Raw genomic sequence first — 12,849 nt, 5'->3', positions numbered from 1 at the left:
AATCAAAATTACCAGTTGATAATGATACAAGATATACATTATTTTATGGCAAACTAATCAACCAATCAGCATTCAACAAACACACATATGTGTCAGTTCATACTTAATTTAGAAAGCATAATGCTTTTGCCAGTCAATATAACTGTAAAATGAAACACCAAACATGCCAAGCTAAACAAGCACCTGAAGTTCAAGTAGCTCAGAAAAACTGCCTGTTATAGTAACATATAAAAAATAAAAATGTACTGCAAGTTTTAACATAAAAAAATATAGCATACCTAAATTAGCAGCCACTTAAAGAAGACCTCTGCGTCTCTTGTAGTCACTAACACTCAGTGTCAATACATGTCGCCTCCCATCATTGTCAGGTACCTTATAGCCAATAGTTGCTTCAATCTTCTGCTTTCTTGCCATAAATCCGAGATGTACGCCATGAGGGCCCCCAAACTTCTGGAGACCAGCCAATGATATTGGCAAATCAAAATTATGTAGCGAATTTGACTCTGTACCAAGATCAACTGGGGCTGTGGTGTCAACCAATTTTCCTGCACCTGCAGCTGCCTCTAGAGCTGCCGCAGTGGCTAACACGCCAACTTCCACTCCATTACCTGCAGTCACCCCATTTGCATCTCCTGAACTAGCAACTACATTCTCATTACCACCATTTGTGATTGGTCTATTTCCATCTACCCCAGGCTTGGCAGGCTCATAATAGTTAATAGACCTAGTCCATCTTCTTGAGAAGGGATCATAACCTGCTTCACCAGCCTTTAAGCTGGTATTTACTGGCTTCACCTCTGATGCATTCCTAAAGTTCTCTGCTCGATTCTTTCGGTTCATTTCTGCTAATTTGATCGCCTTAGCATCAATTCTCTTAGGCTGCCTAGATAAGTCTTCTAGCTCCTTCAGCTTCGCCCGGATCCTATCTACCTCCGTGCCATTTCCATGACTCTCTGCCGATTCTATCTCTTTCCTAAGACGGTCTTTCTCAGCTGCAATGTTTAATGGCCTCGAAGAAGCTGATTTCTTATCCTTTAACATCTGCTTTACTGTATCTGCTGAATAAACAAAAGTGCTAACTTTTTTAATTTCTTCCTTCTTATCATCCACATCTTGCCGACATGGGATCCTGCCCCCATTTCTCTCCACCTCTCTTACCCACTCTTTGAATTCATCCTCAGTAGGTAGAGAGTCAGAAACCATAGCCATCTGCCACCTGGCTGCTGAGGCCTCGCTGCCCCACACACAGTTTAGATACTTGCAAGTGGTGCGGCCCTCAAGCTTGTAAGTTCTGTCTGGGTCACTTGCATCCACATTTTTAATGACACAAAGCCTATACTTAGGACCTTTCTGTGTCTTTCCGATACCAACTCTTACAAAACATCCAACAATAATATTTTCAAAGAAAGGCTCCATAAGCCATTTAGCCAACTTTGATCGGCGAATTGTTATTTCTTTGGCATCTTCATACCTAATTGGTTCTGATTTAGATGTCAATAAATCCTCTAAATTATCCCCAATATCAACGTCTTCAGGTATTTTGTCTTCCTTACCATCAACACTTGTTCCCTCATCATCACTATCGCTTGAATCAAGTGCAGGAATAGAAAGAGAACGGTGTTTGGGAGGAGAAGGATCTCTATTACCAAAAGTAGACCCAGTCATTCCACCCGAATCCCTTAACCTGCGGTAACCCTCTGGATCCTGCTGCCTCATCCTCTTTGCACGCAACTCATTTAATGCATCAGTTTTTGCACCTGTCTTCTCTGTCCTGACAGAAGAACGTCCACGAGAAGAGAGAGGTGGGGGGCTCTCTTTTCTAGATTTCTCCAAGTTTGTTGATGAGGCCCTTGCTTTCTTCTTCAAGCGGTAATCATCAATCTTTGTGCTTCGTTCTGCTAAAATCATCTCCCGATCCAGCTCAGTCAGTTTTCCCAGCTCTTCCTTATCCGCCTCATCTCTGTACAGATCACTTCCAACAGAAGGTGCACTGTCAGAATCATCACCACTGAGCCTGTCATCATGATCATCTACCCAGTTGCTCCTCTTGTCTTTCTCAGGAGGATCTAGCCTCTTCTTTAGAGGAACTTGTGATCCAGAGTGTCTCCGCTTGTTGAACTTAGAGCTATCAGAATCATCCTCTTTCGAGTCACTTCCATCCGAGAATGATTCGTCTCGTCGCCATCTTGAATGTGGATGGGACTGGTTCTTTCTAGATGATGTGCCAGTTCTTCCAGCAGCTTGTAGTAGCAAATTCTCCAAGTCTGCCATGATTACAACTTCCTCTCTTAAGATCTGCAAAACATTGGCACGCAGGTCAGCACATCAGTGAAGAAAACTAATTTTAGGTTCCTACTGAACATATGCTAGTGAAACACATTAAAAGAGACATTTAAAAAAGTAACAAAAACTTACAAAAGACAGGCGATGACTGATAAACAGGAGTAAGTTGCAGCTTGAATTTGTTCTGTTTGATTATCCAGCACTGGTTCCCTCCAATACGCCCAAATGCAAAAACAACTGCATCATCAGATAATCTGAAAGTCAGCAAATGTAGAACAATACAAACACAACTATCTAATCCATTTACAAAAAATCAGTAATTTACATAAATTTATTCCAGATAAAATGCATCATCATCAATAGCTGAATAGCCTTAATTTCAGCTATTTTGGGTCATTTTTCTTTATCATTTATCTACATTCAACACAAAAACAATTAATTTAACAAATGATTCAATTCAAAGATGGCCATATATTTCTAATAAATGCTGATTCAAACCCTTATAGAGAAAATCAAGTTGAAACAACTTAAAAAAAAAAAGGAAAAATCAAGATAAGTTCGATTGTTCGAACAATTGAGGGTTATCAAAAATTTTAAGTAAATTTCTGAAGACTAATAAGTCTCCATCAGCATTCACCTCGCAATAGGCGCAGGGTGGGATTGAAAAAGAGACTACTTACAAAGTAGTTAATATCATTAATATTTTATAACTATTTAATCATGATCGTGAGATAATTAATAATAAGTAAACTTGCTAAAATAATTAGCAATTAAAAAACTATTTAAGCTTATTAAATATTAGTTAAGATTTCATTTAAATTGTAAATATTTTCTTAATATTTAATTGAGGTAATTAAGATTAAAATAATAAAATCAACAATTGATTCAAAAATAATCAAAGTAAATATCAAGATAAATTATACAGTAATTGATATTTAATTCTTGTCATAAGGTTCTACGAATACTGAATTATGATAATACAGCATGGCATAATAATTAGTCATTAAATCACGGTTAACTACTAACTATACTTAATTAGTAATTCATTACAATTTTAAATTTTATAATTATGATTTAAATATTAATTAAATTTGGTTTTGACTAATATATATATATAATTAATTAGTGTTTATATATATATTAATTACTATAATGCAAATTAACAAAAGTTAATAATTAATTAGTGTTTATAATAGTAGCTTAGATTAATCAGAGACTAAATAAAAATTCATTAGATTTGTAAATATATATTACTTTTATTTAAGATATGCTAATTAGATAAGCCTAAAAGAATAATAGGTTTTGATTTTTTGTTTTAAAATAAGCACTTAAGTTCGTTAGATTGGTTGATATATATATATATACATATATTAGAAACATTTCAAAAAAAAAAATTGATGAAAACAACACATGAAATATTTTCACTTATTTAAATAGATGGGGATATTATCAGCAGAATTCAAGTTGGATGGTTGAAGTGGAGGAATGCATCGGGCTTGTTATGTGATAGAAATGTACCCCTCAAACTTAAGGGAAAATTCTATAAGATGGTAGTGAGGCCTGCAATGCTTTATGGTGCCGAATGTTGGCCTTTAAAAGAGAAGCATAATACTAAGTTAAGTGTGGCAGAGATGAGGATGCTCAGGTGGATGAGTGGCTTTACCCTTAGAGATAGGATACGAAATGAGCATATACGTGAAAAGGTTGGAGTAGCTCCAGTAGAAGATAAGATTAGAGAAAGTCGCCTTAGATGGTTTGGTCACATAAAACGTGCGGCCTTGCGATGACCCGATTAGGAGAGTAGAGGTATTAGATTTGACTTATGTTAAGAAAGGTAGGGGTAGACCTAAAAAGACTTGGTTAGAAAATATTAGGAATGACCTTTCTTTATTAGATTTAAACGAGAATTTGACTTTTAATAGGACACAATGGAGAAAAAGGATTCATGTAGCCAACCCCACGTAGTGGGATAAAGGCTTGATGTTGTTGTTGTTGTTGTACAAAACATATATTATGACAATAGTAAACAAATACACATCCAAGCATATTTTTATTTTGTAAGGGAAAACAAAAACAAAATAGAAACAAAACAAAAACAAAACACAATCGAACATGAGTTTGTGAGTGTGTGATAATGCTAACAAGCACACCATATATAACCAAGTCCTATAGATCTATATTTGAAGTCGGATGCAATCAACATGGCATCTACTGGATCCAAATTTGCCAGTGCCCAATAGCAAACCCTATTAGCAAGTCCTAGTAGGTCAAAACGTGAGAATCAAGTGAAAAAATTAGCATATGGAGAGTAAGTAAGAAGCTCTAAGATCTCTGTGAACAATGACAATAACATAAAATGATATGAAATAGCATGCAGTCCAAAATATGTCTTATAAACCCTTATTTATAGGGTTCACAGGGATAAAGGAGAGAGACTACACCTACAAAAAATGAAAAAAATAATTAATGACATGATGGGTATAGACTGAAACAGACACTTGGACTAAGCTGACTGGGACACATGTGGCCCTCTGCCTCTATATGAGTTCTCTGGCCAGTACATTGGGCGATTTTTTGGGGTCAAGTGCCTTGGGCAAGTCCTCCATAGCTAATATCTAGGGCATATCTATGAAGGCAATTCTCTACAAATGAATGGTGAGTCCCAGGGAAAAAAGCAGTTGCAAGCCAAGGATGAACACAGTCAACGAAGTCATGATCGTAAGCTCTATAGGTGTGTGCTTCGTGTAGTTTAAAATGCACATCCTCAAAATGCAAATGACCTTGAATGTGGACAACTATTATTGGAGAAGCAAGCTCTCCTGGGGTGGGTGAAGGCCTACATGGGTGAGTCTTCTTGATGAACTCGTCAGGAATAAGCACATCTTAGGTCTAATTGACACCGGACCAGAGGGAGCTCGACGAATCCACGTCGATGATCCGGTGGGCGTGGCCGGATAACTCCAAGAACTCCTTGGAAGAGGGATCACCACCTGAAATCCTTCATGATACAGAAACCCAACAACAGTAAAATTACTCAAATATTATTCATATCTCAAAAGCTGCCATTACAAGCAATAACTACAAGTATTTATAGAAAATTAGGCAACATAAAAGGCTACATGTCATAAAAGAAAGTACTATTCCTATATAGCCATATATCTACCAATTGGAATTAAAACTATGTTGAATTTAATACAATTAACGTCTCAGCCCCGGCGTCATACTATCGGGGTAAGAGGAACTTCGGGCTCATGGAAAGATGTCCGGTTGGCCGCCATAAGGAGGCGGGTTTGGTTGGCTAAATCGATCTGGATATTTCCACCCGGTGTCAATCTTCTCGTCTAGGAGAGACTTCAACATAAGCTGAAGTTGACGACATAGGTCAACCCTCAATTGCTTTATATTCTTAAGCCCCTTAGCACCATGCTGACTATCAACCTTTATTATCTGCTCCACGCTATGTTTTCCACAATAGGCCTTGTGTTGTAACCGGCCACCAATAGCTTTTAGGTTCATGAATAAGCTAGCACTTCTTGCACAGGTTGGATAAAATTTAGCCTGGCAATGTCCATAGCTGCACTTAAGGCACAGACCAAGTCTGTTATGACGTATACAGCAATTAATTATATCCTTTTCCTTCGAAATAGCTTCCATTTCCTCGACCAGATTTTGCTGGCACATTTTGTATGTTGATTCCAGCAACCACTCAGCACAAAAGGCATGAACCCATTCTCCATTTGTTGACTTGCGGAATGCACCAGTAACACCACTCCATAAGCTGCATTGGACTCTAGAACAAGTCTTTTCACCTCTACCCAATTGTTGATTCCCAGTAAGCACATTCGTTGCCTTATGCATGAATAACTCCGATTGGGCATTCTTATTGCTCTCGTCATCATCATGTGCGGAATGATCAATATCAAGAATTTCAATAAACATGTCATCCTCATACACGTCAAACACGGGCTGGCTCATCGTAAAGAAGTAAAGACGACAATTTCGAAAATGAATCTTCAAATTCTTCAAAGCTGAACTCGATCAAGGGTGGGGTGGAAGACTGACGAGGTGGCCCTTCAAAAACGCATTTATGGGTAGAAGAGATTTGATTATCTGAAATGCCCTCGGCGTCGTTGGTTCGTACGCATTCAGTGCCTTTCTTCCGTTCGAGCCTTGATAGTCGCTGCTGGAGTTGAATAATTTTTCTTTGAAGATCTTCAATTTCTGCGTCTTGAAGTGGTCGTTGATAACTCCGGCGAAGTGACATTTTCTGGAGCGAATTTTTCTAGAGAAGAAGAGGTTTGACGGAAGCAATAATTGATTGCGAAGACGAAGTCGGCCAGCCGGGGAAGAAGGACCTCAATTCCGGAGGAGTCCAGAGCGCTCACACTAATAAAGAAAAATGTGTTTGTTCACTTCTTTCAAGAACCACACCTAGCTTGAGAATGCTCGGACAGAGTCCGACTCTCGATCTCAAAGCTAACAGATTTTTCACGACAGCGAGCAAAATAAAGATTTTACTCTTCTTGATGTTTTTCTTAGACAGGGCAAATGCTGAGCCTTTCCTAAGAAGTTTGAACTTTCATAGATCTTGCCTTCAATCTCTCAAGAATCACCACCTCTTTGCACCGAAGGTTGGATGAATCTTTGCCTCTTCTTGATAGCTGATGCAATTTTGAAGGTGGATGACATATGGAAGTACAGGTGGCGTTTGGTGGCAGATTTCAGAATGCAAAAATCTTGATATTCTAAATTATAGAATTTGTGTTGTGAATCTTGAAAAACTTCAGAAATTCTAAATGCAGAAATTATGGATGCAGAATTCCGAAAAGAACAAAATAAGGAAAGAAGATGCAGAATTCTGGAAAGAACATAATTGTTAATGCAGAAGTGCTGAATTTGGTGGTCGTTGATGTTGAAGAACAGATGGTTACTACTGGTGTTGAGGCATGAACCGTAGAGGATGCTATTGTTTGGGTTGTCGTAGGTTGGCTAATGGAAAAAATGTGATCGCCTCCACGCCGCTTTGCTGGCTTTGGTGAAAGACAAAAAGCCACAGAACAAGGAGATTGTTGGTTGTCGCAAAGATGGAGGAAGTGGTGGCTGGTAGAGATGGATGGTGACCACCACCTAGATCTTTGTCCAGGATACAGAAAAATGAACAAGAAGAGCTTGCCGGCTCTGATACCAAATGACACCGAACCAGAGGGGGTTCGACGAATCCACGTCGATGATCCGGTGGCCGTGGCCAGATAACTCCAAGAACTCCTTGGGAGAGGGATCACCACCTTAAATCCTTCAGGATACAGAAACCCAATAACAGAGTAAAATTACACAAATATTATTTATATCTCAAAAGTTGTCATTACAAGCAATAGCTACAAGTATTTATAGACAATTAGGTAACATAAAAGGCTACATACCATAAAAAAAAAGTACTATTCCTATACAGTCATATATGTACCAATTGGAATTAAAACTATGTTGAATTTAATACAATTAACGTCTCAGCCCCGGCGTCACTGATCCATACAAGCCTTAACCCTAGAGCTTTTCTCAACTTCTTGCTATCCATGCCGACATATATGAAGAGTGCCCCTCAGGGTGAAAGCAAGGCCTGTATGAGTGACCATATATCCTATGATGAACTCATCGGAAACGAGCTCATCTTAGGCCCGATCCTCCAAGGATGAGCTTGTATGGTGTGAGCTCTAATGGGATGACTTCATCCTTATTCATGGACTAGGATGGCAATTGAACCTTAGGATGAGGTTTCCTCAAGACGAGCATTTTTGTGAGCTTGTTTTCTTCATACTTGTCAAGGGAGAATGGCGCACCACAGCACAAAGATCCCCTTGAAGCCATGACACATAGCGCACGGCGCGGCGCATGCCATTTTGAACACGACGCAAAGTAAAAAATAATTATTGAAAAAATAGGTGTTTGATAGATATTTGCGTGGAAAATTTATTTATGGTAGCATTATTCCAATTTTTAATGCACGACAATACATCCAAGCAAGCTTGTTTGAACAAGCATGTTCAAGATAATCTAAACAAATAAAAGAGCCAAACCTATTTGAATAATAAAATGTCTTAGGGCATATGTTATCAGTTGCCACATATCTATAAATTTTCCATATATTATGCTTTTCATTCATATCATTATGATAGAGGGAAGCATTGAGCAATGATTCTATTAGACTCTATTGTGACTAAAAAATCATGAATTCAAAACTTTCGTTCATTTAAATAGTTGCAAGAAGGGCATTGTAAATCTAATAATCGATGAAAAGCAGAAAAGTTCGAGAAAAATAGAGAGTTGTCAATACTCGTGAAGGGAGGAAGGAGTACCCGGGCGCGTGAAGGGAGGTGGAATCCATGCAAAATCCCGTGTGGAATTGAAAAATCAGGCGTCCATGAGGTTTGCAGCTTCAATCAAGCGTGAGGAAGGCGGAATCCATGCAGGCGTGAGGATTGCAGCTTTGGCAGTAGGGATCGAGCAGTAATAAGGTTGGGCCGTAAGGTTTTTAGATTTAGTTAATAAATAAATAACTAATAATATAAAATTTATTATTATATTATTTAAAATTAAAATTATATAAAAATTAAAAAATTATATACCGTGAACCAAGAGACATTGCGTACAAATGGCGCGCGCCAACTTGAACCTGCACACTGCACCATGCAAATGGCGTCGTAGGTGCGTCGCGCCGTGCCCTGCAGTGTAATATGGCCAAGCTCCTTGACAGGAACTTGTTTATATACTTGAGAGACATCAATCTAAGCATATATGAACATACATTTTAGTTCCCCAATTTGCTTGCTCCTTAAAAAGCAACATGTGGAAAAAAACAAGGGAAATTACAAAGAAAAGCATTTACCATCATCAGCAAATGACAAAATAGATTGTAAATGGGGATTATTGCCCTACTTTTTACTATTGCATCAAGTGGAGCACCTCTTTCAAGATTCTGAGTATGAATTGATCTAACCCATGTACCATATATGGCTATAAATAGCCATGAGGGTCTTTGGTGTGGTTGCACTCCTATGCTTTGAGTGTTTTCCACTAACTCACTAGAGAGATGGTTGACATGAGCCCTCCAAATATGCCAACATGGATAGTAAGAAGGTGAGAAAAGCCCTTCTCTGAAAATATAAGAAGGGGGAAGTTGAAGGGAAAAAGCACAGCCAGATTACTAAAAAGAAGGCAATCGTGGTTGGGTCGAGCAAATCGACTAGGGAGGAGCATAACAAGGCAATGGAAGTAGAACCAAGCAAGGCTATAAGTTAAGCCGAGTAAGGCCAAAATGAATTAGCCAAATAAAACAGCGACTATTAACCCGAGCAAAGCGAGAGTCATCCTTTCCTTACACATTGCAGAGGGTTCATCAAGATCTGGCTGTGGTGAACAGTGTTCCTAAGGCAGTGACATCTTCTCCTAAGATGGTGCTACTCACTCTCTGGTGGAGCCTACTAGTAGCCATGATCCCAATAATGAGGTTGGGTAGTTGCGATCGACCAAAAGAGGTAAAAAAACAATTCTTTTTCCATTTTTGAACAAGTCTGTTCTAGAGGCCAAGTGTAGCCTAGATATGTTCGCGAATATGATAGATGTAATTGCTTGTTAGTAAGCTCGATAAGGCTCGTTTGTTAAGCCAATGAACATCTTGAAGTAAAGCTTGTTTATAACTCGATAAGACTCATTTTTTAAAAGCTAGATAAACATGAATCAAACATGAACATCCATTAATTTAAACGAACCCAGCTTGAACACAGATAGAAAAGCTCAAACCGAGCTTGAGCAAATTGATCATAAATGAACTCAAACATGAACAAGCACCCACTTAGCTCGGCTCGGCTCGATTTGTTTGCAAGCCTAGGAAATGTTAATTAAAGTTCACTAGAGATGTTAAATATTTATTGCTTGTGTCATCGCTCTCACTATTTATTCAATGTCATGCGCCCTCCATAGGTAGGGCTATAAACGAGCCGAGCCAAGCCGAGTAAGTGTTTGCTCATGTTTGAGCTCATTTATTTAATGCTTGTTCGTGCCCGATTCGCTTGATTCGAGCTTTTTCGTTTATGTTCAATCTTGGTTCATTTAAAATGGAAGATGTTCAAATTTGGTTTGTGTTTGGTTCATGTTCAGGTCGTTTTATACTTATTGAGCTTTAAACGAGTAGCTTGCTTCAATTAATAAATGAGTCTTATCAAGCTATTAACGAACAAACATAATCAAGATGCTCTTTAGCTTAACAAACGAGTGTTATCGAGTATACTAACAAACACTAATATCAAGCACATAAATGAGCAAGGTTACTGAGCTTACTCGTTCCCATAAATGAGCAAACTTATCAAGCCTATAAAAGAGTAGTTTGTCGAGCTCATAAATGATATTTTTAACGAAGGAGATTCTTAATGAACACCGAAATCAAATGATTTATGAAATATGAACAAGTACATCTTATTCATGAACAAATTCAATCATATGATCAATGAAAGAATATTTGAAACCATGTGACATTTTCTACTGAAAGAATATTTGAAACCATTTAATATTTTGCCTAAAAATCATTCAAACTTTAACAATATAATGCCTAATAAAAATACTTTGATATTCCAATCAACTCTAAAGAAAAATGGGTATTTTCTTGATATATAAATCATGATGCATAAAATTGGAAATCTAAAAGAACTGAATTTGTTATTGAATCTCATTCTAATAAAATTTATATGATTTATTATAAGTCCACATGTAAACCAAATTTTATGCCGGGGCTAAATGAAAACCATTGGAAATGCTAGAAATCTCCTGGCTATCTTAAGCTATTGTAATAGCACCAGCTCTTCCCAAAGAGTTATCTTTAACAGAGAATGCAAGGATGGTGTTGAACTATATATGGAGCACCTAGTTTTTCGCAACATACTAACTGGGGATACATCCAGCTGTATTAGGCCTTTAAGTTCATCGTAAGCTTGGCTTGCTTGAATTCTTGAAGGTGAAGATTTGATAAATTAGTCTCAAGGGTTGGCATACAAATAGGTACCCTGGTAAGTATGTGTAGCTGATCTATCACAAGCTTTGAGTAACAAACATTTAGGCTAACATCCTATCTAGAGTGTTCAACCACAATAGTAACAATAGAGGGTAGTTCAATTTAGGCTAACATCATATATGTCTATATGTTACTTCCAGGCAACCACTTTTTGTAGCACCTCAAACCCGGAAGTATCATGGAGCAAATAAAGAATTGAGATGTTGGCTTTATGAAAAATATCAAATAGTGAATAGCTTAACAAAATTGATCCCGACATAACGCAGACATGACAGTGTACTAATATGTTTAGGAAACACACTAACAATTCAGCCTCAACAGCGAAAAGAAATGATAACATCAACTATTCACCTCTCTACGATAGATAAATTTAATATGATATTTAGCAAAAAACATGGCCAAATTTTAATACGATATTTAGCAAAAAACATGGCCAAATTAACATTCTAAGATTACTAGTACGTAGAAAAAGCAAGAAACTTATCCTAATTTCAATGAAATGCTCTAACTTTCATACTCACTTCAAGTGTGATACAAAACAACTTTGATATGGTTTTGTTCTGCATGTCCTTTACGTTTTTCCCAGCCTTCCCAATGAAACAAAGCCAACATAGACAACAATTCAAGACTATTTAACCAAAATAAGCGAAGAACAAACAAATAAATTCATAAAAATTGGTTAGGACTCTGCTTCCACGTACAAAAGCATAAGCTGATTTGTAAAATATAAGTCCAATATAATGCAGTTAATGAAGGCATCTTTAGGCCTTTAGAGGGTGTTTGGTATCGGATTTATTTCGAGTTTTTAGTAGGATTTACGGTAAACCCAGCCAAACGCAAAAAAAGTAGCGGTAAATCCGTAAATCCCGGATTTGCGGATTTATGGCGTAAATCCGCTAAACCCCGGTAAATCCTAATCCCGCTAGAAGTCGGATTTAAGGAATTTGGCCGAAGAAACGCGCGAAAGGGAGAAAGTTACCTTCACAGCGAGCGAGCTACCGTCGTTGCTTCAGATCAAAATGTTGTAACGTCCGAAAAAAGTTACCTCGCTCGCAGCCGAGCTCCTTCCTCCGATCTCCACCAAGCTGCTCGATCCGACTCTAGCAGACGCTCCCCTACCCGACGCCAAACTCTGCCCTAGCTCCTGTTTTCCGATTCCCCACCAACCAAAGCTTCAGACCCGAACTTCATCTCAGCCATCCCCTTTGCCGATCTAGAGATCCTACACTCTTCCTCATTTATTTCACTAAGCTGCTAGTAATAAGGTTATTAATACAACATTATTTACTATTATTCTTAATGTTGTTATTATTTATCTTAGTATTGTCATTAAGATTATTATTATTTAATGATATTATTATTAGTTTTGTTATTATCTGAAGCAGCGACAAGGCGGGTAATTAATACTGATAAAATAGTAATTAAATTATTAATTAAATAATTAGTAGGCTTATTAGTTAAATAATTAATTATTTCCTTAATGGCAAACAACTTTATAATTTGATACG

The 12,849-nt window shown here is 37.7% G+C and overlaps 1 protein-coding gene across 5 annotated transcripts in view; it reads right to left on the bottom strand.

Moving 5' to 3' along the window:
• The window catches only part of LOC110116558 (protein RTF1 homolog), a 38,007-nt gene extending 25,416 nt beyond the window's left edge, over positions 1–12,591 (bottom strand). For 3 of the 5 annotated variants that reach the window (XM_020850190.2, XM_020850194.2, XM_028691844.1), the window contains exons 1-3: positions 12,321–12,590; positions 2,416–2,520; positions 279–2,295 (exon numbers count right to left, since the gene is read on the bottom strand). In XM_020850190.2, coding sequence (XP_020705849.1) covers positions 295–2,271 — 1,977 coding nt within the window. In that variant the 5' untranslated portion in view covers positions 2,272–2,295; positions 2,416–2,520; positions 12,321–12,590 and the 3' untranslated portion in view covers positions 279–294. Of the gene's footprint in view, positions 1–278; positions 2,296–2,415; positions 2,521–11,862; positions 11,929–12,320 lie in introns of all 5 variants that reach the window. The other 2 variants (XM_028691845.1, XM_020850191.2) reach the window with 2 other exon arrangements.
• Between the last annotated feature and the right edge of the window lie 258 nt (positions 12,592–12,849).

Source organism: Dendrobium catenatum, unplaced genomic scaffold, assembly GCF_001605985.2.
Source record: "Dendrobium catenatum unplaced genomic scaffold, ASM160598v2 original_scaffold_76227, whole genome shotgun sequence".
NCBI classification, from domain to species: Eukaryota; Viridiplantae; Streptophyta; class Magnoliopsida; order Asparagales; family Orchidaceae; genus Dendrobium; species Dendrobium catenatum.
Note: the sequence above shows the minus strand (reverse complement) of the source record. Positions and strands in the feature narration are given on the sequence as shown.